Genomic DNA, 27,999 nt, shown 5'->3' on the forward strand with positions numbered 1-27,999 from the left:
TTGCTGTCATCCCACCCCATACCATAACGCTGCTGCCCCCGAACCGATCCTTCTTCCATGACACAATGATTGACGTAACGTTCACATCGACGTCGGTACACTCGAATCCGTACAGCGCTGTGGCTGAGGTGAAAACGAGACTCGTCAGTGAATAAAACTTGTCTCCAATGCATGGCCTTCCAGCGTAGACGCTGTCTGCACCACTGTAGACGTGCTTGACGGTGGTATCCTGTCAAAACGGGACGTCTGGCGGGTCTTCTGGCGACAATCCCTGCACATCTGAGGCGACGACGTTCGGTTTGTGAAGATATTCGTCGAAGGCCAGGGATGCTTCTTGCAGTCATTGTTGCTGGCTGGAATCTATTTCGTAGGTGTGTTGTTCGAATCCAGTTGTCTTGTCGATTATTGGTTACGCTTGGCCTGCCACTCCGAGGATGGTCTCTGACTGCATTCGTCTGTTGCCAACGTTGCCATAAACACCAAATGGTGTTTCTGTGGACGTTAAATGGTCTTGCAACATCACATTGACTCGATCCTGCTTCAAGCATACCAATGGCTCGCAGACGCTCATTTTCGGATATGCGTGGCATTTCGTATTGTTGAATAATTGCGTAATTTTGTTGTTTTTCTGAGTAATTGTTGTCCGCACGATACTTAACAATACATATGGAATCCCATTAACGCAGATGTTTTTATACCCATTCTTGGGTAGTGAAATGCATGGGGCTTGCATAAAAGTCAACTTTTGCATGAAATGCATGCTTTTCTGTAGCAGTTGCATTTTTGTGACTTGATTCCATACATGTACTACAATATTGAAAACCAAACTTTACTTGTTTGAAAAATACACTTAAATATTGGTGTGACAGGAACTTTTGTTGTTGAGTATATAATAGATTTCTTAGATGACTCAGAATATTGTTAATGAGGATACCATTATGATCTTTTCATTGGCCCTCAGATTACAGATATAAGTTGTAATTGTTGCTTCTAAAAGAATGGATTTAATCTCAAAACTGTTTTATATCGAAATACAAATCTAACTGAACAAATTAATCTACGACCAGAAACCACCATTGTTTTATCTTATGGTAGTGTTGGAATATACCTCTGCTACGAGGGCTGGTCAAAAGCCTGACTAACTTTCAATTATGGGCCAATACAAAGTTAACTAGTCAATTTAGTACATAGTTTGGGTAGTTCATTACAAGTTTATTTGGTCTGTTTCATCTGTGATGACCCTAAGTCTTGACGTCCCTCAACTTCCATCAACGAATATTCAATCAGGTGAGGTGAGGTGAAATAGGGTTTAACGTCGCGTCCAAGATTATTGCACTTGTATAGCGACGTGCATGTACGTGTGTGTGTTTGTGTGGCTGCTTGTACTAGTCCGGACTGATGCCGATTTATAGTGCTAGCTCACTGAGATACCATGCCGCAGTTTAACATGAATAGCCCACTCAGACAGAGTATACAGACTCCGAGCCGACCAGTCCTTGTTTTAGCCCCTTAATGCCGAGCGCCAGACAGGGTAACAACAAGTACAATCTTTTAACGTCTTTTGGTATGACGCGGCCGGGGATCGAACCCCGGACCTTCCGCTCTCCGGGCGGACGCTCTACCACTAGAAGATTCAATCAAGGAGATAGAAACACTTATACTGTCAGACAGGCGTATTATCATTGGTGAACTTGAGGAAGACACAGGCCTAAACCATGGATCCATTGAAACTACTATTAATGAACATTTACAGATGAAAAAGATATCTGTTCGTTTGGTGCCAAAGTTTCTAAATTCTGATCTTGAGGAAAAAAGAACTGACATTGACAGAGACAATTTAGAGCTGATTGAGGAGGATATCGTCAAATTCCAAAAGAGATTAGTAGCGGGTGTGAAAACATGGGCCTACCACTATGGTCCCGAGTCAAAACGTCAATCCATGGAATGGCACCATTCCATTTCTTCGGTACCAAAGAAATTCAAGTCTTCAAACAATGTTATACACGTTGATTACTTAGAAAGTAAAAAGACGATAACTGGTGCCTACTATGCTGATTTGCTTCATCGCCTGAGAGATTCTATCAAAGAAAAGCGGCGATGAATGCTGACTGCTAGAGTTCTACATTTTCATGACAATGCCCCTCTCGACTTGCAAAGTTGGGCTAGGTTGGTTTGTTATTATTCCAGCTATATGACGGCGGTCTGTAAAATAATCGAGTCTGGACCAGACAATCCAGTGATTGGCATCATGACCATCGATCCACGCAAATGGGATCGATGACATGTATCAACCAAGACAGCTCGCCTGACCGCCCGATCCCGTTAGTCGCCTTTTACGACAAGCATAGTCGCCTTTTACGGCAAGTATGGGTTGCTGAAGTCCTATTCTGCCCCGGAATCTTCACGGGTCGACTTGCAAAGGCTGCTGTGCCACAATTTGGGTTCGAAGAGCTTCCTCACAATCCATATTCGTCAGACCTGGCACCAAGTGATTTCCTCCTGTTTCCTAAACTGTAAGAACATCTTAAGCACACACGCACATACAAATTGCAGCGCCGTCTGGCGTTCTTTAATGTCCACGCAGTCCTTTAGGTTTAGCAGTTTGGTGTTTTTCTTGTGCACTGACGATCTTCAGTCCACATTGTTCTATCTTTACATATGACGTCTTTTGTTTGCGAGTTATTCATTGCTTGTGTTTTGTATTTTGAATTCATTATCTGTGTGTATATAAATAAATTTTAATTGTAACATTCATTCCTTGTTCGTAACATCTGAATATTATTGTGTACTTTTGACTTTTATTTCAACTTTGTATTTTTGGACCGAATGGCTGCCCATGAAATTAAGTAGTGAAAGGAAATACACAAAAAGGAGAAGAGACAGTATTTGTTCTTAGAATAGTTTCAATCAGACATCTTATGGTTTGGAGAAAGAATTAAAAATCCAGATAAGAGTTCAAACTGTTACATCAGCCTACAGGACCATCTGTACTTCACGTAATTAGTGGTTATTTTCTGATATTATGATAGCATTGTGCCAATACAACCCCACATGATTGGGCATTATGCCACTATTTAAAAAAAAACCCACATTAGGCCAAATTCTTTTTGTGAACAAATTGATGGCCATTTGGATTTCAAAATAGAAATTGTAACGCCAAATGCTTTCTTCTAAAGAAGCGACAAAAGTTATATTCAAATAATATATTAATCGAGATAATTAAAGTATGAAGTCCATGAAAGCAAAATTGATTTTTACGAGGACAAAACCAGTCTGTGCCCAATACCTATTCCTTGACTACTATATAGATCAGCCGTCGACGTCAGATACCCGTGTAGTCAGTATTCACTGTCACATGTTATTGTATTTGGCCTATACACTAAGATAGAGATGTGTAAAGGTAATATGTCCCACATGGGTTAATGTACGTGTGTCCCACCTTTAAGTCAACAGTAATAACCAGCCAAATTGCCAACGTCATGGCATAACTATTTGCACTATCGACTTTTATCATCTGCAAACATCTTCAGAGACTTTGGTATAAGGAACTAGGTAAACAATATTATATTGACATTATCAACAATAAATATCTGGAGTTCTACTTTTTTTATGAAAACCCGTGCTGGTTTTTTTTCGTTATTTAAAAGTAACAGTTGTTGGGAGAGAGGCTGTAGACTATACTCTGCAAAAGAAAGAAACGGAAAAGTGATTTCAGATGTATATTATATTTATGATGTAAATAATCAACAGATGTTAATCGATTGTCTTTGACCAGCTGCATATGGCACATGTTCTCAATATTTTGTATGGCCATTATTTGGAGTCCGAAGCAGAATAGCATCGTCGTCCCATGGAAGTAATCAGATCCCGAACTGTGGCCTGGGGAGTGTTCGCCCACTCTGCCTGCACAAGTTCTCGAGCCAACTGTAGGAGGTTCTGTGGTTGATGCTGACGTTCTCGCAGTCGCTAATCCAGTGCATCCCATAAATGTTCGATTGACCTTGAAGGCCATGACTGGACCTGGATGTTGTGATTCCTGAAAAAGGCTGTTGTCAGTCCTGCCGTGTAAGGTCGGGCGTTGTCTTGTTGGAAAATGACGTTCGCTTGTTGCATACTGGGAAGGACGTGTGGCCGAAGAATCTCATCCGTGTAACGTTGTGCCGTTAAATTCCCCAGAACTTGCAACCAAGACTGTTCTACCAGTGCAGGAGATAGCCGCCCACATCATCACACTACCACCACTAAATCTGTCCACTTCCTGTAAGCAGTTTCGCGCATAACGTTCCCCGAGACGGATGTAAACGCGACTTGTACCATCCGCACAGCGAAGCATAAACCGTAACTCAACACTATCCAAACTTGTCTCCATCGCAGTTGTGTCACCCCAACAACATTGACGTCGCAGGCGACGATGCAGGTCCGCCAAAATGGCACATGAAACTGGTCGTTTAGCGCGAATACCCTCACCGCGTAAACGGTTCATCACTGTCTGGGCTGGTAATGCCGAAGTTGTAGAGTGAGTGAGTGAGTGAGTTGGGTTTAACGCCGCTTTTAACATTATTCCAGTTATATCACGGCGTGTCAGCTTAATGTGGGAGGAAAGCCCGAAGTGATGCAGGTCTCAGACGTTTACCACTTCGGTGAAACCCACGAGCACGGGTATGGTGCTGACAAACCTAGAAACATAATTGGGGCGAACCCGGGATTCGAACCCACAATCATAGGTTTCTGGCGTGCCCAAGGGACGCAACTCTGCACAGCGAATCGCGGTGCCTTAGACGACTGGGCCACCCGTGCCCCCCGAAGTTGTAGAGGTGGCTGAGGTAGTTCTTTCACGTAAGTGACGAAGCCGTATGAATCTGTCCTGTGCTGAAGTAGTGATACGTGGTCGACCGGACCTGGGAAGTTCCTGTGTTGTGCCGTGTGTCTTAACACTTGTAATGGTGATTAGTGCTACGTGAAAAAATCTATAGATGATTCTCAAATTTGCAGTCGGCCGATGGCGTTGTCATTCGTGGCATGTCTTCGCTGTTCACTTGCTGCAAGGTTGTTATGGCATGCAAATGAAGACCCCACGTGGATACTGGACTTTCAAAGTCAGTTAACTTTCTTGCCTCGGGAAGATGATGAAGACCTCGCAGCGACGCAAGACCATCGGCGCCACAGAAATTATTAGACAGATAGCTTTTCCCTTTGCTTATAAAAACATAACGGTTATAGTCAAGGGTTTTAACACTAACCTTCAAACCAAGGGGACATTGGCCATATGCACTCTACATCTGGTAATTATATCCTGCTCAATGAAACCAATTTACCAGATTATAAGGAGCTGTTCCAAGAGTGAGTGAGTTTTAACAGTATTCCAGTTATATCACGACGTGTCAGCTTAATGTGGGAGGAAAGCCCCAAGTGATGCAGGTCTCAGACGTTTACAACTTCGGTACGGGTATGGTGCTGACAAACCTAAAATCATAATCGGGGCGAACCGGGATTCGAGCCCACAATCATAGGTTTCTGGCGTGTTCAAGGGACGCAACTCTGCACAACGAATCAGGGCGCCTTAGACGACTGGGCCAACCGTGGCCCCGGCAGTCTTCTAGGAGACTCGCAAAGAGTTGCCTTGTGAATAGGCGCATATAGGGCTTCCATAAGAGCAGACTGAACGATAGACAAATTCCAGTTGGGGAAAGTGCGGTTGTATCTTCCACCTGAAATGATTTCGTAAATCGATTTAGAACTACGTGGGTGCTCTTGGAGAGCTCATATATCCTGGAGGGCTAATACTAAGGCTGATCGGAAACCCCGTGTTACGGGCAATCAACATACAAAATGATCATGACAATATACCCACAAGGTACCACGCTTATAAACAGATCATCTCACTCAGTTACTCAGATTCCCCAATGAAATTATTCCTCCCGATCATCCTCGATTATTTTTATTTGTATATGTGACAGTAGGCGCTGTGTAAACAGCAATGAAGCGATGGACGTGAAGAGGTATAAAACAACTCTTTCAATATCCGTGCTTCTTTTGTCCCTTGGTCATAAAAACTTCCTGAGGCTAAGTGTCATGAAGCGGGTCTCCCGGTACAGATTCTTATTAAACCTCCAGTGACGTCATTCTCCAGTCGGGTTAAATCTCATAAACAGGTATTTATTACGGTGGCCCATACCCGCCACTGGTGAGATCATTTTTCACTGTATGCCTCAGTCTATATTTTGTCTGGCGGCCGCCAGATACTTCCACTGGTGAGATCATTTCCCCCTGTAAACCTCTATATTTTATCTCACCAGTGGAAGTATCTGGCGGCCGACAGATAAAATATAGAGGCATACAGTGAAAAATGATCTCACCAGTGGCGGGTATGGGCCACCGTAATTTATAACTACAACTTTGTAACATATAAACATCAAATGACAAAAGTTTTCTTTTATTCCCGAGGATCGAACACGCAACATTCGTATCTGTAGCTCAGTGACTATACCACAGTGAAATTCACAATGCTTTTAAGAATGTCTTTTTCAAGTACCGTGCAACGGCAACAGATATTTTACACCTGTTTTCTATAGTTAACGTCGATGCTCCTGCTTCCAATCACTTAACGACGTTGTTTGTTTGACGCCGCACATCATGAGCATCGATCTATGCAATTGGGATACAACGACATGTATCAACCAAGTCAGTGAGCCCACCCGATCCAGATACTCGGTTCTTATGACAAACAGTCACCTTTAATGAAAAGGATGGTTGCTGAAGACCTATTCTAATTTATCCCCTCAATGCCAAGCGCCAACAAGTACCATCTTTTAACGTGTTTGGCTTTGAAAACTGAGGATTTATGATTTATTTTACACCAAACCAAAAAGGTCATACCTATGTCCAACTAAATCAAGCTCAAGTCATGTTGTACAAGTATCAAAACTAGTTTTGAAAGATCATGTGGCAAAAATGATTACTTGTTTCGTTTCAGCATGAATAATTCAGGATTTTGGTGTACATTGTGAATGCACTTGGTGTGATTCTACTAAACATGGCGTGGCTGTATGTATGTACAAGTCCAGCCCGCAAAGGCAATAGGCGAGACCTAGCAACTGCACCCAACTACCTGGATCATTGCTCAAGTCGCGGCAAGGACTCATGGCTTATCCTTATCAAGGTGAAGGGAACAGTGCTCTCTTTATTACTCTGATTGTGAACCAGAGAACAGAGTCACCCTAGCTTTCCCTGATCAAGGAACAGAGGTACTCTTGCTTACCCTGATTGTGGTCCAGACAACAGAGGCATCCTTGCTAACCCTGATTGTAGGACAGAGAATAGAGGCTATCTTGCTTACCCTGACTGTGAGCAAAGAGAATGGAGCCATCCTTGCTTACCCTGACCGTGGGACAGAGAATGGAGCCATCCTTGCTTACCCTGATTGTAGGACAGAGAACAGAGGCACATTTGCTTACCCTGACTGTGGGACAGAGAATAGAGGCTATCTTGCTTACCCTGACTGTGGGCCAGAGAATAGAGGCACATTTGCTTACCCTGACTGTGGGACAGAGAATGGAGCCATCCTTACTTACCCTGACTGTGGGACAGAGAATGGAGCCATCCTTGCATACCCTGATTGTGGGCCAGAGAATAGAGGCACATTTGCTTACCCAGACTGTGGGACAGAGAATGGAGCCATCCTTGCTTACCCCGACTGTGGGACAGAGAATGGAGCCATCCTTGCTTACCCTGACTGTGGGACAGAGAATGGAGCCATCCTTGCTTACCCCGACTGTGGGACAGAGAATGGAGCCATCCTTGCTTACCCCGACTGTGGGACAGAGAATGGAGCCATCCTTGCTTACCCCGACTGTGGGACAGAGAATGGAGCCATCCTTGCTTACCCTGATTGTGGGACAGAGAATGGAGCCATCCTTACTTACCCTGACTGTGGGACAGAGAATGGAGGCATCCTTGCATACCCTGATTGTGGGACAGAAAATGGAGGCATCCTTGCTTACCCTGACTGTGGGACAGAGAATAGAGGCACATTTGCTTACCCTGATTGTGGGACAGAGAATGGTGGCACCCTTGCTTACCCTGACTGTGGGACAGAGAATAGAGGCACATTTGCTTACCCTGACTGTGGGACAGAGAATGGAGGCATCCTTGCTCACCCTGACTGTGGGACAGAGAATGGAGGCATCCTTGCTTACCCTGATTGTTGGACAGAGAATGGAGGCATCCTTGCTTACCCTGATTGTGGGACAGAGAATGGTGGCATCCTTGCTTACCCTGACTGTTGGACAGAGAATGGAGCCATCCTTGCTTACCCTGATTGTTGGACAGAGAATGGAGGCATCCTTGCTTACCCTGATTGTGGGACAGAGAATGGAGGCATCCTTGCTTACCCTGACTGTTGGACAGAGAATGGAGCCATCCTTGCTTACCCTGATTGTTGGACAGAGAATGGAGGCATCCTTGCTTACCCTGACTGTGGGACAGAGAATGGTGGCATCCTTGCTTACCCTGACTGTGGGACAGAGAATGGAGGCATCCTTGCTTACCCTGATTGTGGGACAGAGAATGGAGCCATCCTTGCTTACCCTGACCGTGGGACAGAGAATGGGGCCATCCTTGCTTACCCTGACCGTGGGACAGAGAATGGAGCCATCCTTGCTTATCCTGATTGTGGTCAAGACAATAGAGGCTCTCTTGCTTACCCTGATTGTGGGACAGAGAATAGAGGTATCACTTCTTACCCTGATTGCGGCCCATACAATAGAAACAGAGGCACACATGCACTGCATACTCTATTCTTATCTTCAGTCTTCAAGTTAATAAAATATAAAAAACAAACCAGGTGATTAAAATTATAAATATTTTAATTAAAAACAGGATTTCTATAATTCATCTTTATTTAACGTTGGGGCATTATTAAGATACTTGACAAATTCATCTTTTGTCCTATCACCATTATAAGCACTAAGGAATTTGCCTCCCACGTAAAGCTTGATTGTAGGGTAACCGCTCACACCTTCCTTTTTACACACCTCTGAAAACCAAAAATATGAAACATTATTCAAGGATCACAAAGAAAATAGGCCTTCTACAGGTAAACCACAGCTTATCAAACACACATATGAACGAAAGTACATATTACTTTCTTTATTTCTTTTTTAACGTTAACAGCAACCTTTCTTTGCTGAAGACCTATTCTACCCTGGATCTTCATGGGTCTCATATTTTTTCAATGCCATTCTGAACAATAGTCCAGCCACATCAAGGCTGCCTGCAAATAATCGAACCTGGACCAAGCAAATCTGTGAGTAAGTGAGTGAGTATGGTTTTACGCCGTTTTTAGCAATATTCCAGCAATATCACGGCGGGGAACACCAGAAATGGGCTTCACACATTGTACCCATGTCGGGAATCGAACCCGGGTCTTCGGCGTGACGAGCGAACGCTTTAACCACTAGGCTACCTGACCACCCCAAGCAAATCTGTGGAAAAAGTTGCTAATTTCTTAATTTCCATTAGAGTTGTCACCAGTCTTCCAACAAGATGGTATGCATGATTTTTAAAAAATGCAATATACCAGTATTTTCCAAACGTATTGTGGTACGTATTCATTGGTATTTTATATCGTGGGATACCAGTATAGCGGTAACATCTCGCATGTTTAATGACATTCCGTTTTCTCATACCTGTATTTTTGGTGCAATCGACAGCCGCAAAAGCCTTCTTCTTATCCCCCTTGATGAAGTCAGCAGCACTCTGGAAGTCTGGTTTGGCCCGCTTGCAGTGACCACACCACGGTGTGTAAAACATGACCAGGACGGCATCCCGCTGCCCTATGAAGTCGGCGAAGGTATCTGAGGTCAGATGGTTGACAGAAGACGCCACGGTGCTCCACTCCGGCTCTGGAGGTGGGGGAGGTGGTGGAGCCTTGGGGCTGGAGATGGAGGAAAAGAGTAGGATGCACATACTTCAATGTCATCACGTTTCTATAGATAAGGTGAGTTTTCTTTAACAAGGCTTTCAAGAGTGTTGAAGTTAAAACACGGTGTGTCAGCTTGACTGAAAACTGTGTGTGTGGGGTGGGGTGGTGGGTTTGGGAGGGTGTTCGATGTGTGTGTGTGTGTGTGTGCGTGTGCGCGTGGGTGCGTGCGTGCGTGTGGGTGGGTTTGAGGGGATGGGTTTGGGATTGGGGGGTGTTCGATGTGTGTGTCTTTGTGTTTCTCATTCAGAGGTCGACAGGTTAAGACTCAAGATGACTGTCCGCAATCAGGGTTCAGACCTTGAGTAGACAAACCTGAGCATCAATTATTAATCAACAGGACTATCATACAACCTCACATTGGTTAAGGTGAGTGAGATGGGTTAAACAGTATTTCATATCACAGCTTTTTGAGTCGAAAAGCCCAAAGCGACACAGGTTCATGACAATACAAGTCAACCTGGGAACAAGGGCATGGTTTCAGAAACCTATGTTCATATTCAGTTCAAATCTTGTATTGATAAAAACGTGAGTTCCTGGACTGGCTTTGAGAGCTGTAATTCTGAACCACTGGATCACCTCAGATCACCTGGACACTTATCCCCAACAGTAAAAACTTAGCTCTTGTCAGGTGACCATCTATAGAAGCTATAGCCACCATCTTATTCACCCCATTGATCAACCTCTTATACTTGTGTATATCAGCATAATACTCCATCTGAAGCATTATGAAGAAGAAGAGGTGAATATTACTTACTTTTTCATAAATTCTACAATAGCATCTTCAGTTCGACCCCCTGTGTAGTCAAACTTCTCTTGGCCATTTCTGAAAGAGAAAAATATCCACATAAAATGTGTCAACTTCATCTTAGCTCAATGTCAAAGCTATGTCATTTTTGTTTGTTTGTTTGTGTGTTAAACGCAGCACTCAGCAATATTCCAGCCAGATGACAGCAGTCTGTAAATAATTGAGTCTGGACCAGACAATATTGTGAGCATTGATCCATGCAATTGGGATCCGATAATATGCATCAACCAAGTCAGCGAGCCTGACCACCTGATCCTGTCAGTCACCTCTTGCGACAAGCATACATGCCTTTTATGGCAAGCATGGGTTGCTGAAGACCTATTCGAACCCGGATCTTCACAGGACCAAAGCTATGTCAGAACATTATAAGGAAATGTCTCTCTTTGGTGTCTATAAAGGGTAAAATGACATGTTTTTAGTTCATATTTGTGAACTTTGTGATAATGTGAGTTGCTTACTGAAAATATTTCAAAGTAGGATAACCAGCCACGCCATATTTCTGGCCGACATCCTTGTACTTGGTGGCATCTACAGCCACAAGCTTTGCAGCAGGGAATTCCTTTTTAAGTCTGCCTGCAGCAGCTGCATATGCGGGCTTCATCTTCTTGCAATGTCCACACCCTGAAATAAAAGACCATCATGTTCATGACCATCCAGCTTTGCTAGAAAAGTGGAGTAAGTTAGTTTAATTTTACACAACTGTGAACAGTATTTAAACTATATCACAATGTTTCTGCTTTGCGTTGGAGGAAAGTCCAAAGTGATGCAGGTTTCGGACCTTTACCAGTCTAGGTTTATGATGTAAATGTTGATGACAAACTAAGAAACGTAATCACAGTTAATCTGAGATTCAAACCCTTGGTCATAGGTTTCTAAGGGACACAACTCTGCAGATGGAATTGTGGTGCCCAAGACAACTGGACCACCTGTTTTCCTACTTTGAGTGAGTGAGTGAGTGAGTGAGTGAGTGAGTGAGTGAGTGAGTGAGTGAGTGAGAGAGTGAGAGAGAGAGAGAGAGAGAGAGAGAGAGAGATATTCCAGCAACATCACGACGGGGCCACCAGAAATGGGCTTCACAGATTGTACCCATGTCAGGAATGGAACCCGGGTTTTCGGTGTGATGAGGAAAACCCTTTTACCACTAGACTACCCGACCGCCCCTTGCTAGAATGAAGTCAGTGTGATCATTGTCAGTACCGTTCTTAATCCAAGAATCTCATATACCCTATTTGTTAAACTATAATACTCATAGAGGTACAGGCATTCTGAGATACTATTTACATTGAGCATAAACATTACTAAATTTTCAGTTACATTTGTCATAGAATAACCAAATGTTCAGTCAACAAACATCATTTTTTTCTTTAAAATTATCTACAACTATTCTTAAGCACAAACTAAATGAACAAGCATGAATTGTACAAAAGTAAGATTATGTGTGAATGACGAATTCTTCCTTGTGATCTGATGATTGATATGGCATGCATTATTTCAGGACATGTCTAGCTTATTAATCCAGCTACTTTTCACACACATACTATTCATGTTGTTTGCTCTTTAATCCCACAAACAGCAATATTCCAGCTATATTGGAATACCGTGGGTGTCACAGGGCTATATTGGAATATTGAGGGTGTCACAGGGCTATACTGGAATATTGAGGGTGTCACAGGGCTATATTGAATAATGAGGGTGTCACCTCGCTATATTGGAATATTGAGGGTGTCACAGGGCTATACTGGAATATTGAGGGTGTCACAGGGCTATATTGGGATATTGAGGATGTGACAGGTTTTTTTTTTAATATTGAAGGTGTCACAGGGTTATATTGGAATACTGGGGATGTCTTTTATCATACTCACAGGGTGCGTAAAACATGACTAATACAGATTTTTCTTTGGCCATAAAAGAATCAAATTCCTTGTCTGATGGGTGGTGAACATCATTTTTCTCATCACTCCATTCTGGTTCTGGGGGAGGGGGAGGGGGCGGCGCTGTAGGGCTGAAAGAGAACAAGGACACTGAGACAAACACATCACCATGTACCTGTAATTACCGATACTACATACTGTAAAACTAATTCATGAAGTGATAATGCCTTAAAATTTGTTCAGACATTTCTTAACAATTGTAAGATAGCGTATTTAAGAAATGGCTTAAACACATAATGCTAGCTTGTTTGAGAATTCTAACAAGAAAACAGCGTTTTCACTATCCCCTGCCATGGGGCACATTAGAATTTTGTTTGTTCATAAAGAAGTGAATATGAACTATAAAATAGAGTCCTATAAAGCCTTTCGGTTGCTTTATGAGGTATGAATGTAAAAATGTAAAAATGATTAAATGTGAAATTAATATACACAAAAGGCCCCTTCTCTGGAAAAAATAACTCAGTCTTGATAAGTATTTCTTAGATAAGCTAACTTCAGTTGTTTCATAGAAAACTTGCCCCATTGCAGACACTATGCACCAGGTAACATAACATGGATCAAGGGCCATAACTCTGTCAAAAGACAATTTATGGGACCAATTTCTGAACTCAGTCTCGACAAGTAACTTTTAGATAAGCATGCCAACTTTCATTCATGCAACTTCAGTAGTTTCTTAGAAATCTTGTCCCTATTTCACACAGTATGCACTAAGTTGAAAAGCATTGCGCAAGGGCCATAACTCTGTAAAAAATGAATTTACGACACCAATTTTCGAACTCATATGAGGTCATGACCAGTAAAATTAGTGTTTTAATTTTCAATAGTTTTTCAGAAAATGTGTCCCTGTTAAGAAGCAGACAGACAGACAAACTCCATCCCTATATCTCCCGGCCCACTTCGTGGCAGGGGATAATAAACAAATACATCAACAATAAGACCTACACTGACTGCATATTTATTCATTAACACAAACAAAAACGTGGAAAACAACACAAAATCATCAGTAACATTTTTAACACAATAAAAAAACACAAGCCCACCCATTCTATTGTCGGCCAAAGAGGAAACAGTAGCCTGGCCAATTCTTTTACGTTTATGAAAACAAACGGAAAATATTGCAATCACATTCCACAGATTCACATTCTGTTTATTTCTAAAAATTTAAGCTCTGAATATATTTATATCAACTGACAACGTGGAAACATTTTTCAAATGTATTATATACTATGCTAAGTTAATTCCGCACTCACTTCTTCATAAAAGAAACAAGATCGCCTGCAGATCTGCCACTTGAGTACTCAAATGCTAGAGCGCCATCTCTGAAAGATAAACAGAAATAAACAGTCTTTGATAAGGGCTCTCATAATGGTATAAACCAAGCTCCTTCCAAGGGCGTGACACCTTCGTTACACTCTCGGTAACATCGCTGCCACGAGTGTGGGCACGGCCATTACAAGAATCTTGAAATTTTCCCTCTTAACCCAAACGTAGTAACGTTGATAGTTTTGTTTATGTCTTTGGGAATGCGATCATATTTCATTTTAAAAGGTTTACGACTGACCATGTTTTCCAGATGAATTTACTTTGTTATTTTAATAATCAGATTGGTTCGAGATTGCAGACTAACGGAAAATCAACCAACTTCTCCCTTACATTCTTACTATATCAATAACACGAAAGTTTTAATGAAACAGAAATTCAAATTGACAAACGAAGAAAGTAATTTAGCAGCGATAAGTGTATTCGGCATCACGACAGTTGTTGCTTGTTTGTAAACATAATGGTCATTCGGTTGCGAGTTCAACTCCAAGCACGGTTATGGCCACCTATTCACAGTGGGGAGTTTTGACTGGTGGCAGCGATAGTATAGAGAGCTCCGTGAATGGGCTATCGCTGTGAGGAGCTTGGGTATAAACAGTGCAAGGGAGATAACTCTTTACTTCCACTGTTACTGACTACTTGAACTGAAAAAGTTGTAGCCAAAAGACCCACAGTACAAGTGGATCAAGCTGTAGGTTGGTACCTATATAAAATTGTAACCACTGTTGCCATGGTGATGTAGATTAATACCAAGGTGGAATTGAGAAAGTGGAGCAAGCTATTTGACAGAAATGATTGCCATTGACTTCCAAATGCTTACTCCATACCCAACTGACTGTGATAGAAATCTGCTCCAAACAGTGCCAATATGTCAGTTACTTTTATACTTACTTGAAATATTTCACTGCAGATTCAGGTTGGAAAATTATGAAAGAAAGAAAAGGAAAGTTAGTTTTTTCAAACATGTTTAAACGAAACCTATACTGAACATCAATATGAGCAAGAGACACTCACTTTTTTCACTTCGTTTCATGCTCTCATTAATTTCATAATTTGATCAAGTGCTGAATCTCATTAAAATCATATATCAGTTCTCGCTACCGGTAAACAAAGATCCGAGGACATCCCATTACAGGTTCACATCAGACTGACCTTTCGCAAACTTTGACCGACCAATGGAATAACTAACAAGAAGTCGACAATAGCCAATCAGAAGGTAGATTAATCAAGCTTTACGGCAGGAGTTTCAAACTGTCTCTACGCTACATATACTCGATTAAAAAATTAAAAACTGAACAAAAGAACACTCTGGAATGGCTAATAGATGGTCTAGATTGTATGAATACAGACATAAAGCCCATAACTGGCGTTCGGAATACCCTGTGTGTCTTTTTTCGAGGTTCCACGATCAAAAATCACATTCCAACTGTCACTTCCATGATCTGATAAGCAATGCTCTCATTTGTCACATGAAAGGTCGTTCTGACATGAGCTGCAATGGGATGTCCTCAAATCTTTGTTTAACAGTAGCGAGAACTAAGATCTGATTTTAATAAGATTGAGAAAGTGCTATAGCTATAAACCATTAAAAGCAGCTATCTCTTAATCAGTCGGGACAAATAGCTCAACCACCGATAAAAATTATCCATGCCCACTGCCTGATGGCAATGCACTGATAAATAGTTATAATATCCATACTTAACATGGACCCTGTGCTCAATTATTGATAGTAATAATTACGTTTTCCATTTGTTGTGATCCAAAATACATTTTGATGGAAGAGACACATGGAAACCCATTCACTAAGATATTCAGTAGGTTGCTTTTGTAATGTTGTCAATGAGGACATCAGGCATGTCTTTGGGGAATGTAATGAAACTAAACAATTTTGGCTTAACAATTATCTTTCTCAAAAAAAAACTTGAAAAAATATCTTATTTGGTTTGGTTCTAACTACTCTAATACTTTAATCAATCATATACTTTTATTGGGAACAAGGCATATTCAGGTAAGTGGAATCAAAGGAACCAAACCGAAAAAAGAAAAACTTTTAATACTACTTCAAAACATGTATCCAATCGAGAAATTTATTGCTATAAAAAGGATGACAAAAATAACTTTTACAAAAAATGGACACTTTTATTCTCAGCATTTGATTCTTAGCTCTCTGTTGATACATGCTATGCTTGGTCTGATTGTGTGTTGCAACCATTTTGGTTTGAAATATGACAATGTTTGTTTCCAACCCTTTAATTTTTTAAAGAGTGTATTGTGTTATTCTATGCAATCCAAATAATGTTTTTGATGGAATACTGTATTAATCTATAACTCTGGGAACAATAAAAGTATAAAAAAAAGTTATTCAGTAGGACAAGTTCATTACAAGATAGTAATCAGAGGTATCTCCATTAGCTCCCAATCTCGTTAAAGTCTGATATTTTATTCAGATATGACACCAATCAGATGCCAACTTTACAAAATGGTTTGGCTTCATTTATTAAACATTTTTATTTGTACAAAAGAAAACCTACACAGAACACAAATGTTTTTCACTGGTGCTCCCCCTTTTGGGGGAAATGCCATGGTGTATAAAATATTTTATACAAATAAAAACTACATCATGGTGCAGTGTTAACTATTTAGATTCAGAGCTCATTGGCCCATTTTCCCCAGATACAGAAATAAGATATGCTGGTATGAATACTTTGCTCATTTGTACCAAGAATAAAGGAGCCTCATCACTGACCGGCAGACGCACTGCAAAATATCGTATTGGAGTAAAATATCTGATTTCATTGATATAGCCTTTACTCCAGAAAAAAACTCCCAAGCATTGACACACGTTTGACATACACAGGAATTTCCATTGTAGGCCAGTCAAGATACTTATGAAACAATATTATTCCAATACTCATATCGCAAAGGTATGCTCAAAGTGGTTTTAAGTATCGTGATACCGTGAATTCCTCTCCATCTTGATACTGTTATCTGACGAGATTTCATTCTCATGTTGTAAGGAAATAAACCAATATCAATTACTGACACTACAACTCACATGTTGGATACCCTCGGACATCGTACTTCCCGGCAACTGCAGCATCTACAGTGGCATCTACTGCGGCAAGGACACCGTCGACCTAGAAGAAGAAATGGGTAGAAATCCAAACCTGACCCTAGTCACACGTTTACCACTTTGGCGATGCCCCGAACATGGGTATGTTGCTGACCATTGATAATAATTTGGTTGGGCAGTGGATCCTGGCAAGACTAAGGGAAGCAACTCGCACAGCGCATTGCAGCATCTTTGGTTAAAAGTTCTTTAATTCCTGACACCCATAGTGCTGTCAATCATAATCTGGGGTTCGATTCTATGATCCGTGGATCCTGGTATGCTTTAGGCTAATGGACCACCTGTGCCAATAAACCATATTAGATTGCTTGTTTGTTATTTATCCCAAACACTCAGCAATATTCCATCTATGTGATGGCAGTCGAGAAATAATCATGGCAGGACCAGACAAACCAGTGATTGATTTCATGAGCCTTGTCTTTGGACAATGATGACCTGGGATACGACCGTATCAACCAAGTCACCCAATCTGACAACCCGATTCATTGGGTCACCACTTACAACAAACATGGGTTGGGAACAATTCTAACCCAGAATCACCACGGGGGAAAGGTTAACAATTTGATATCCAATCCATCTACTATGCCTTGAGAAGGATCTCCCAATAGCTTGAGACTTACTCCGTCTTTCTTGAGCTGGGCAGCAGCCTCCCCATAGGCAGGTTTCATAGCCTTGCAATGGCCGCACCCTGAAACCACAGGCCACCTTATTACACCAGACATGTAAACATGCTTCCTACAGAGAAACACATAACGCATACAACTACACACAGACATATTACAGAAGAATGATTGATCTTCAGAGACTGAGTGAGTGAGTAGGTTTTTACCCTGCTTTTAGCAATATTCAAGCAATATTCAAGCAATATTCAAGCAACATTTCAGCAATATTTCAGCATGATTATAGCAATATTTCAGCAAGATTATTACAATATTTCAGCAAAAGTTTAGCAATATTTCAACAATGTTCCAGCAATATTTCAGCAAGATTATAGCAATATTTCAGCAAGATTATAGGAATATTTCAGCAAGATTATAGGAATATTTCAGCAGGATTAAAGGAATATTTCAGCAAAAGTTTAGCAATATTTCCACAATGTTCCAGCAATATTTCCACAATGTTCCAGCAATATTTCCACAATGTTCCAGCAATATTTCCACAATGTTCCAGCAATATTTCAGCAAGATTATAGCAATATTTCAGCAAGATTATAGCAATATTTCAACAATGTTCCAGCAAATTTCCAGCTTTTTCAGCAGCTTTTTCAGCAATTTTTCCAGCAATATCATGGCAGGATGCACCCTGAATAATGTAGATGGAACATTGGGAGAGAGTGAATGGTGTTTTACGCCGTTGCCCGCAATATTCCAGCAATACACACAGGCTGTGAATAAACAAACCTGGACTAGACAAACTGGTGTTTGATATCACAACCATCAGATACCAGTTAGCTGCCTCACACAACAAGCAATAGAGAACAGGGGACTGATGATGTGACACAATCAGCTGGAAAGGTTGTAAGCCCCCTATCATTTTGTTTGGCTTTTTGTTTGAAATTAGGTCTTTGTACACATGCTGAAAAAGCTTCATTGTGTATTTACGCGAGCTGTTTTCATACATTTAAATTTCTCATTTAATGTAAAAGTTTCTGTACACAAGTTAATTGAAAGTAATTGGGTTTTAAATATTATTGGGGGTATTTTACGCAAACATGCTGCTTATCTGTAGCTCTGCCGATGGAATCACTGTACTCTCAGGATGAATGAACACTGTTGATGTGACAGTCAGCCGGTTACACATCGTAACATTGTAACCACTACCATTTTGTTTGACTCTCACAACAACCATAGTTACCAGGGCCGGAATGGAAAGGTGGGATATATGTCTATACTCACATGGTGCATAAAACATAACAAGAACAGATTTCTTCTCCTTGATAAAGCTGTCAAAGTTGGATTCTGAAAGGATGTGGATATTCTCATGCCCTGTCACATCCTTCCACCCATCCTCTGGAGGGGGCTGGCTGGCAGTGGCGGGGGTGGGGGTGGGGTTCAGGGGGTCCTTCATGAAATGGACGAAGTCGGCTTCCTGGAGGCAGACAGGATGTCACAACAGTCATGGAATAAAAACTGTTCAAAGTGATGTCGTCCAAAACTTTACCAGTGACTTTTAACCTCACATGTATCCAATGAATGTAATCTGTGTTTGTTTATTTTTTTGTTTAATGCCTAAATCAGCAATATTACAGCGACATATGGCTGTGGCCTGTACATAATCGAATCTAAACCAGAAAGTGATTGATATTATTAGAAACGATCCATGCCTTTGGGGTATGATGACACGTAATTAACAAAGTGACCGTGTTTGCCCCTCTTGTCTATTTGTCACATCTTACGACAAGCATGGTTTGATTGTCACCTATTCTCACCCAGAATCCCCATTGGGGCTTGACAGAGATCTGTATTCTGGCCTTGAGAAGATGTAATGAGAGATGTTCCAAACAAAGAACATCTTCACCGAGTCAGACCCATGTTATGCATTACATCTCCCAGGTATTTGTCAACTGAAGTAGTGTCAAGACTCAGTGGTCATTTTGACGAACACATACCCAGGTTCCTCACAGCGACAGCCAGATCGCAGAGCTCTCTATACTACAACTGCCACCAGTCAAAGCTCCCCACTGTGATACTGGCCACAACCCTGCTTGGAGTTGAACTTGCAACCGACTGACCATTATTTTCAAGTGATAACGGCCGGGACGCCAAATATTCTTACCCTTGCTAAATTATTTTCTTTGTTAATTTGATCAAACAAACAAAAATGTCAATTTACCCGTGAAATATGGTCAGTCCCAAACCTTTCCAAATTATATATAGTGGCATTCCCAAAGACATAAACAAAAGTATAAATGATACTACATTTAGGTTTAGAGAGCAAATTTCAAGATTAATGTCCCCTACACTGGTGGTAGCAAAATAATCTGGACCAGACAATCCAGTGATTGACATTATGTGTATCGATCCATGCAATTGGAATTCATACAATGACATGCATCAACCAAGTCAGTGAGCCTGACCATCCGATCCCGTTAGTCATCTCTTATGTCAAGCATAGTCGCCTTTTACGGCAAGTATGGGTTGCTTACATGACCACCTGGTAACTCCCAGTGCAGTTTATGGTAGCTGAACAGACTTAATACAAATGCTACTGAGATCTTGTAAAGAATAATTCATTGTTTACACACCATTAAGCCAAACTATTTATTGTTAGTTTAAATAACTTGGCGGGTTGTATTTGAAGTCGAAATATTGACATTTTGACCATATCTAGATAGATGTCAGAAACTAACTAAATTGATATGTTGATATAATGTATCAAATTGTAACCTACTGAGAATTTACAATCGTAACAAATCAAAATTTTGCATCAGTTGGGTATTTGATGTAAATTGTAATGGACTCAAAATGCATTCCAATAAAATATTAGACCTCTAGATCTACTTGTGCTGTTGTGATTGTGAACAGTTGTTATTTTGATTGTCAATGTTGACAGATTAGATAGCATGAGGTGTAATATTTCAACTGAATTATTACATAAAGGGTGTGTAAATATTTGAAGTAAAGTACAGTTTGATCTGCAATTTTGCAAACAATATTTCTACCAAAATGATATTTACTTTACTGTACCAAATTAATCATGTTATGAAATGAACAAAAACACAACTAATTAATGGCCAGTGAATGTTCAATCTACATGTGATCTGTATATAATTTACAGAAACAGATAACTCTTTAACAGTCTGTATTCAAATATTTCAAATGCATAAATTGATATTGACATTACTATAAACTTAAAGTATAAACAGAATTATTTTTAATTCCCATGGGTATTGCAATCATAATTCATTTATTCCCTTTGTTTAATTGTGAAACCCATCTGGTTTTATGTCCACAAACATGTTTTGAAACTTTTAAAACAAAATAATTTTTATTGTGCAAGCAACTGCCATGTATTATTGATTATTAATCATATCAATTTATATGTAAGAATATAGTTGTGCTTACTGTGCCATTTTGCAATAATTATATTGTTATGATGTAATAGTTTACTATTGTTAACAATCTTTAGAACTTTAGTTTATTTCAGTCAAGTCAAGTGGTGTGATAATTTTTATAATTTTTATAATTCAATCAAAACGAGAAATATAAAAAAATATAAATACATAGAAGAAATTTGTTTTCCTTGTCAAATAACGATGATAGCATGAATTTATCTCATCTTGTGACCTGACAAAGTTAATATTTTCAAGTCAAGATATCAACTTTAGTAAACCACAAGAAGAGATAAACATTTCATTTGACAAAAGAAATTCAAGTCTTATATTTTCTTTGTGATCTTCATGACCTTACTCAGAAAACCATAGTGTCAATGAGGCAGACTGACCGTAGGATTGACAAAACGTGATATTTCACCTGATTTTAATAAAAATCTTATCTATTTCACCCTAGCGAGTGTATGTTTTCAGCATGGTCAGACTAAACAAAGTATTTCATGATTAAATACATACCGGTAATACAAATATCAAAACGTGTTTCATTAAAACAAGAGTGAATTTCTGTGTGACATTGATATAAAGAGCTGTAGTACACTGTCATTAAATTGATGCATCTGTTGTGTTTATTATTTACACAGAATATACTGTTTGAGTTTTAGACATATCAGTGAGTGAGTGAGTTGTGTTTAACGCCGCTTTTAACAGTATTCCTTTAGACATATCAGATGAATTGATGCCTTCAAGATTGTTCTAAAGTAGCATTTAATGTTACACACTGTGATTAATTTTCCTTAAATTTCTCTGTTTCAGAAGAATGTTGTTTTCTAAATAAGCAATATTTTGAGAGAAGGTGAATATGCATTGTTTATAAAAAAAAATTGGAAGTAGAAATATTATTACCATGATTACAATATTATTGAATTATTCATTTCAGGCTTTGAGTCCAGAGAGTCAACACAATGAAGTACTAGTATCCGGTGATGGATGTCTGGAGGAGCTTTCTGCTGACAGTAACACACTGGTTACAATGTGCGTCCTGTCAAAGGACGAGGACGTGAAAAGCCATATTCATTCAATCAACAAATGTGGTTCCTGTCACATTTCACTTAAATAGGACGAGGAAGTGAAAAGCCTTATTCAGTCACACATTGTACCATTTGTTTACAAGCAAGAAAATTATTTTCTCCTGGAATTTAATTAGGTGCTTTTGACTGACAAAGATACCCGGTCAATGTTAAGTTTTGAAAACTTATATTGTGAGAAATAAAGACATGAAAATTGCGGTTTGTTTTTCTTTATTAAATATGAGAAATCCAGACTGTTCCATCAACATAATTTGTACCGATACATATATTTTATCTTGGTTTGATTACCAAATGAAGTTGATTCCTTTTCATCTTTTGTTATTTTATCTGTACTCATATCTGATCAAGACATTTTCAAACTATTCAGGATAAATGTATTAGTAGCTTCCTTTTGATATACAATTACCTATCATCATACAGGATTAGGTCAGGGTGTTCAAGAAGTTGGTGTTTGTATCAATTCTTATATTTCTTCAATTTCATGCATTATTTATATTTATCAATTTTAAGTTTCCTTTTATCTTATTTTAAACATTTCACACATTATTGCTTTTGTCGTGCAAGGTGCAATCTCAATCGTTAATAATGGGTTAAATAAGTGATGTTTGAAGAACAAGTAAAGTTTCATCTGTCATTGTACACACTGAATAGAGTTATTGCTCCTTCTGAATATTTATTTTGACACACGAGTTATTTTGTGAACTAATTTCATTTACATCGTAATGTTTAGATGAAAATCATAGCAGAAAAAGTGTTTTTTGTCAACTGGACTCATGGCAAAACGACAGTGCGTTGTGCAGCAAACACCACTATGAAACGTGAAATAAACATGATCGACGATCTGGAGTTCGCCAAGCCACCCATTGACTGAGCAAATTTGCAAAAGTACACTGACCTGTTACCTGTTATGCGGTTCATTTACGATACAAAACTTCTGTCATTGAATGTACTGTCACATTGTACCTATATGCCGACGAGGTTATGATAAATATAATATCTGTTTCTGAAATACGCATCTCGAAATGCACCTTTCGATTCACTTCCGGGATCCTGACAGCAAAATGCTAATTCCAGTGTATTACAGGCATATTTTAGTTGGACCTCAGGATTAAATGTGAAATATCTTCTGTATTAGATACAGAGGATACCATTTTTTGTTTGTTTGAAATGTCCATCAGTGAAATGCATAACATGCTGTCTGTTCCCTATCAGCTGATGCGACTCACACTGCATGGAGCTATGCTCTCCAAGCCTCGTTTTCGATCCAAGATGGCGAAAGTGAGAAAAAGGTCAATTCTATCCCGGATCATCACAGATCTTGTAATCCGATGGATATTGAAGTATAACATAGAAAAAGAATGATCATTACAGCTTAAGGTTCTATCAAACCTTATCAGCAAAATAATATATTATCACGTTAAGGTATGTCACACTGCGTATCTGACGAAACCTTGTTGCTTCATAAATAATCTTACCTCTCGACCTCCCATATATTTCTGAGAATTTTTTCCATAGTTGAAATATTTGAATGTGGGATATCCACTGACATCGTGTGTGCCACAGACTCCCGTGTGTATTGTACAGTCGACAGCAGCATAGGCCACCTGGAACAGAGGGCAATACACTTACTCGTACTAGGGAGGGCTGTAACGATTGGATTGGATTGTTGTTTAATGCAGCACTCAGCAATATTCAAGCTATATGACGGTGGTCTGTAAAAAATCAAGTCTGGACCAGACAATCCAGTGATTAATATCATGAGCATCGATCCACGCAATTGGGATCGATGATATGCATCAACCAAGTCAGCCTGACCACCCGATCCCGTTAGTCGCCTTTTATGACAAGCATAGTCACCTTTTAGGGCAAGCATGGGTTGCTGAAGACCTATTCTACCCCCGAATCTTCACGGGTCGAGGGCTGTAATGAATCACCGATACCTACGATATCATCAATACTTAGGTACACACGAAAGTTGAATCGTCAGATTGTGAGATCGCGATACACTAAAATAGAACATGAACTAATAGAGTTATCTCCCATAATGTCAGAAACGCCACCTGTAAGCATGGCAGAGGACGTGGTAGCTGAGGATGCACTAACTGTTACATTTAATAACCATCCCTTCATTCAAAACTGTTCTGTTCTTGTGGTTTTCTTTGTTTAAATGTTTGAGATAACAATAAATATATGTATGAAGAAAGAGGTGTATATCAGTGATTTCATCATGCATTACTATTTGCTATGGTGTATCGTGATACCAGTAGTATCATCAGTCCGTATGTGATACGAATTGTATCTCAAGAAACAAGGCGATACTCAGCTCTAACTATAGTCTGGAAGGTAATTTAAGGTACCGAAGTTTACTACAATATCTGAAAAAATATCAGACCTACTCCAGTCAAAGTTGGTATGAGATTATTAAACAGTCATACATAACTGGATATCACATTTAAAGACAATCAGTGCATGAATAAAAATCTGTCTATTTAGCTATCACTATATTTCATCAACAACCAGACCTGTTCGTCACAGGTGGAACGAGCATTCATTGAAACAGCCATCTGCATAATGCTACCCCTGCGTCACAGGGCCATATGACACAGTTGAACCAATCAACTCAACTCGAAAGGGTGCACGGGAATCACGCACGTTGAGACGCCCAACGCTAACACCGTATTCATGCGTGATTCCCGTGCACCCTTTCGAGTTGAGTTTTTCAGATAGTTTTTCAGATATTGTAGTAACGTCGGTACCTTAAATTACCTTCCAGACTATACAAGGGTGCGCTATGTCCACTGTTTCTGCAGGTTCGTGGTATAAGTGAGCTAGTGCATTGTAAATAATCGAAACCAGACCGGACAAACCAGCTATAGATGTTATGAGAAACAATCCACACCTTCGGGGTATGTTGACATGTAAACCGAGTCACTGAACCTGACCACCAGATCCATTAAGTCACCTTTTACGACCACCGTAGGTTGCTAAGAACCAATTCTAACCCGAATCCCTCCGGGCTTTGACCGATGCACCTACCTTACTGTCATCCTTGAACTGGCTGGCTGCAGCAGTAAACTCGGGCTTGGCCTTCTTGCAGTGACCACACCCTGCAACACAATACCCTTGTTATCCTAGTGTTGATGCTAGACCACATCACCAATAAAGATTCTGCATCATCTAGATACAGGCTCAGAGAAGTTTTCACTGAAAATTGTTATTTGAGCATTCAAATCATCGGCTGAAATTACTTTCTTTAACTTTGCACCTACACATACATACATGCTGCAATATCATCTTCATCTGATAAAAAATATTACACTTCTCCCCATTTCAATTCTGCAGTGGTAACTTTCATAGATGATCTTCATGAACTGTAAATACATTTCTTTCAAACTTGCATCTGTACTTACATGGTGCATAAAACATAACAAGTGCATGTTTCTTTTTCCGGAGGAACGTTTTGAAGGTGTCATCTCCAAGATGCTCCACATCACTCTTCTGCTCATCCCACTTGGGCTCCGGAGGCGGGGGTGGTGGGGGCTCCTTTGGGCTGCACAACAGAGGGTAGCGATGCTTTACAATGTGTACAACAGGGGGTAGCAATACTTCACAATGTGTACAACAGGGGGTAGCAATACTTCACAATGTGTACAACAGAGGGTAGCAATGCTTTACAATGTGTACAACAGGGGGTAGCAATACTTCACAATGTGCACAACAGAGGGTAGCAATGCTTTACAATGTGTACAACAGGGGGTAGCAATACTTCACAATGTGTACAACAGGGGGTAGCAATACTTCACAATGTGTACAACAGGGGGCAGCAATACTTCAGAATGTGTACAACAGGGGGCAGCAATACTTCACAATGTGTACAACAGGGGGCAGCAATACTTCACAATGGGTACAACAGGGGGTAGCAATACTTCACAATGTGTACAACAGGGGGTAGCAATACTTCACAATGTGTACAACAGAGGGTAGCAATACTTCACAATGTGTACAACAGGGGGTAGCAATACTTCACAATGTGTACAACAGGGGGTAGCAATACTTCACAATGTGTACAACAGGTGGAAGCAATACTTCACCATGTGTACAACAGGGGGTAGCAATACTTCACAATGTGTACAACAGGGGGTAGCAATACTTCACAATGTGTACAACAGAGGGTAGCAATACTTCACAATGTGTACAACAGGGGGTAGCAATACTTCACAATGTGTACAACAGGGGGTAGCAATACTTCACAATGTGTACAACAGAGGGTAGCAATACTTCACAATGTGTACAACAGAGGGTAGCAATGCTTTACAATGTGTACAACAGAGGGTAGCAATACTTCTGAATGTGTACAACAGGGGGTAGCAATACTTCACAATGTGTACAACAGAGGGTAGCAATACTTCACAATGTGTACAACAGGGGGTAGCAATACTTCACAATGTGTACAACAGAGGGTAGCAATGCTTTACAATGTGTACAACAGGGGGTAGCAATACTTCACAATGTGTACAACAGAGGGTAGCAATGCTTTACAATGTGTACAACAGGGGGTAGCAATACTTCACAATGTGTACAACAGAGGGTAGCAATACTTCACAATGTGTACAACAGGGGGTAGCAATACTTCACAATGTGTACAACAGGGGGTAGCAATACTTCACAATGTGTACAACAGGGGGTAGCAATACGTCACAACGTGTACAACAGAGGGTAGCAATACTTCACAACGTGTACAACAGGGGGTAGCAATACTTCACAATGTGTACAACAGGGGGTAGCAATACTTCACAATGTGTACAACAGGTGGTTAGAATACTTCACAATGTGTACAACAGAGGGTGGCAATACTTCACAATGTGTACAACAGGGGGTAGCAATACTTCACAATGTGTACAACAGAGGGTAGCAATACTTCACAATGTGTACAACAGGGGGTAGCAATACTTCACAATGTGTACAACAGGGGGCAGCAATACTTCAGAATGTGTACAACAGGGGGCAGCAATACTTCACAATGTGTACAACAGGGGGCAGCAATACTTCACAATGTGTACAACAGGGGGCAGCAATACTTCAGAATGTGTACAACAGAGGGTAGCAATACTTCACAATGTGTACAACAGGGGGTAGCAATACTTCACAATGTGTACAACAGAGGGTAGCAATACTTCACAATGTGTACAACAGGGGGTAGCAATACTTCACAATGTGTACAACAGAGGGTAGCAATGCTTTACAATGTGTACAACAGAGGGTAGCAATACTTCACAATGTGTACAACAGGGGGTAGCAATACTTCACAATGTGTACAACAGAGGGTAGCAATGCTTTACAATGTGTACAACAGGGGGTAGCAATACTTAACAGTGTGTACAACAGAGGGTAGCAATACTTCACAATGTGTACAACAGAGGGTAGCAATGCTTTACAATGTGTACAACAGGGGGTAGCAATACTTCTGAATGTGTACAACAGAGGGTAGCAATACTTCACAATGTGTACAACAGAGGGTAGCAATACTTCACAATGTGTACAACAGGGGGTAGCAATACTTCTGAATGTGTACAACAGGGGGTAGCAATACTTCACAATGTGTACAACAGGGGGTAGCAATGCTTTACAATGTGTACAACAGAGGGTAGCAATGCTTTACAATGTGTACAACAGGGGGTAGCAATACTTCTGA

At 40.3% G+C, this 27,999-nt stretch overlaps 2 protein-coding genes across 2 annotated transcripts in view; one reads left to right on the forward strand and one right to left on the reverse strand.

The window, feature by feature from the left end:
• The first annotated feature begins 7,033 nt into the window (after positions 1-7,033).
• Positions 7,034-8,830, forward strand: LOC125372278. Its single transcript, XM_048381591.1, has 3 exons — positions 7,034-7,159; positions 7,275-8,727; positions 8,817-8,830. Exons 1-3 carry the CDS (start codon positions 7,034-7,036, stop codon positions 8,828-8,830), a joined length of 1,593 nt encoding a protein of 530 aa, XP_048237548.1.
• Positions 8,831-8,846: 16 nt separating this feature from the next.
• The window catches only part of LOC124120208 (protein disulfide-isomerase A5-like), a 66,297-nt gene continuing 47,144 nt past the window's right edge, over positions 8,847-27,999 (reverse strand). The window contains exons 15-27 of the mRNA XM_048381961.1: positions 25,718-25,857; positions 25,344-25,414; positions 23,783-23,911; positions 19,064-19,256; positions 17,789-17,856; positions 17,094-17,175; positions 14,930-14,942; positions 13,969-14,037; positions 12,650-12,789; positions 11,246-11,408; positions 10,737-10,805; positions 9,687-9,934; positions 8,847-9,034 (exon numbers count right to left, since the gene is read on the reverse strand). Of these exons, the coding sequence (XP_048237918.1) occupies positions 8,883-9,034; positions 9,687-9,934; positions 10,737-10,805; positions 11,246-11,408; positions 12,650-12,789; positions 13,969-14,037; positions 14,930-14,942; positions 17,094-17,175; positions 17,789-17,856; positions 19,064-19,256; positions 23,783-23,911; positions 25,344-25,414; positions 25,718-25,857 (1,537 nt within the window). The 3' untranslated portion in view covers positions 8,847-8,882. The remainder of the gene's footprint in view (positions 9,035-9,686; positions 9,935-10,736; positions 10,806-11,245; positions 11,409-12,649; positions 12,790-13,968; positions 14,038-14,929; positions 14,943-17,093; positions 17,176-17,788; positions 17,857-19,063; positions 19,257-23,782; positions 23,912-25,343; positions 25,415-25,717; positions 25,858-27,999) is intronic.

This window comes from Haliotis rufescens, unplaced genomic scaffold (genome assembly GCF_023055435.1).
Source record: "Haliotis rufescens isolate VD_foot unplaced genomic scaffold, xgHalRufe1.0.p SCAF_4, whole genome shotgun sequence".
Classification (NCBI taxonomy): domain Eukaryota; kingdom Metazoa; phylum Mollusca; class Gastropoda; order Lepetellida; family Haliotidae; genus Haliotis; species Haliotis rufescens.

Excerpts from the sequence above, each read along its gene's own strand:
- LOC125372278 (XM_048381591.1), top strand. The coding sequence starts at position 7,034 with ATGGCGTGGCTGTATGTATGTACAAGTCCAGCCCGCAAAGGCAATAGG. Across the intron at positions 7,160-7,274 it reads CATGGCTTATCCTTATCAAG|ACAACAGAGGCATCCTTGCT; the intron begins GTGAAGGGAACA and ends ATTGTGGTCCAG.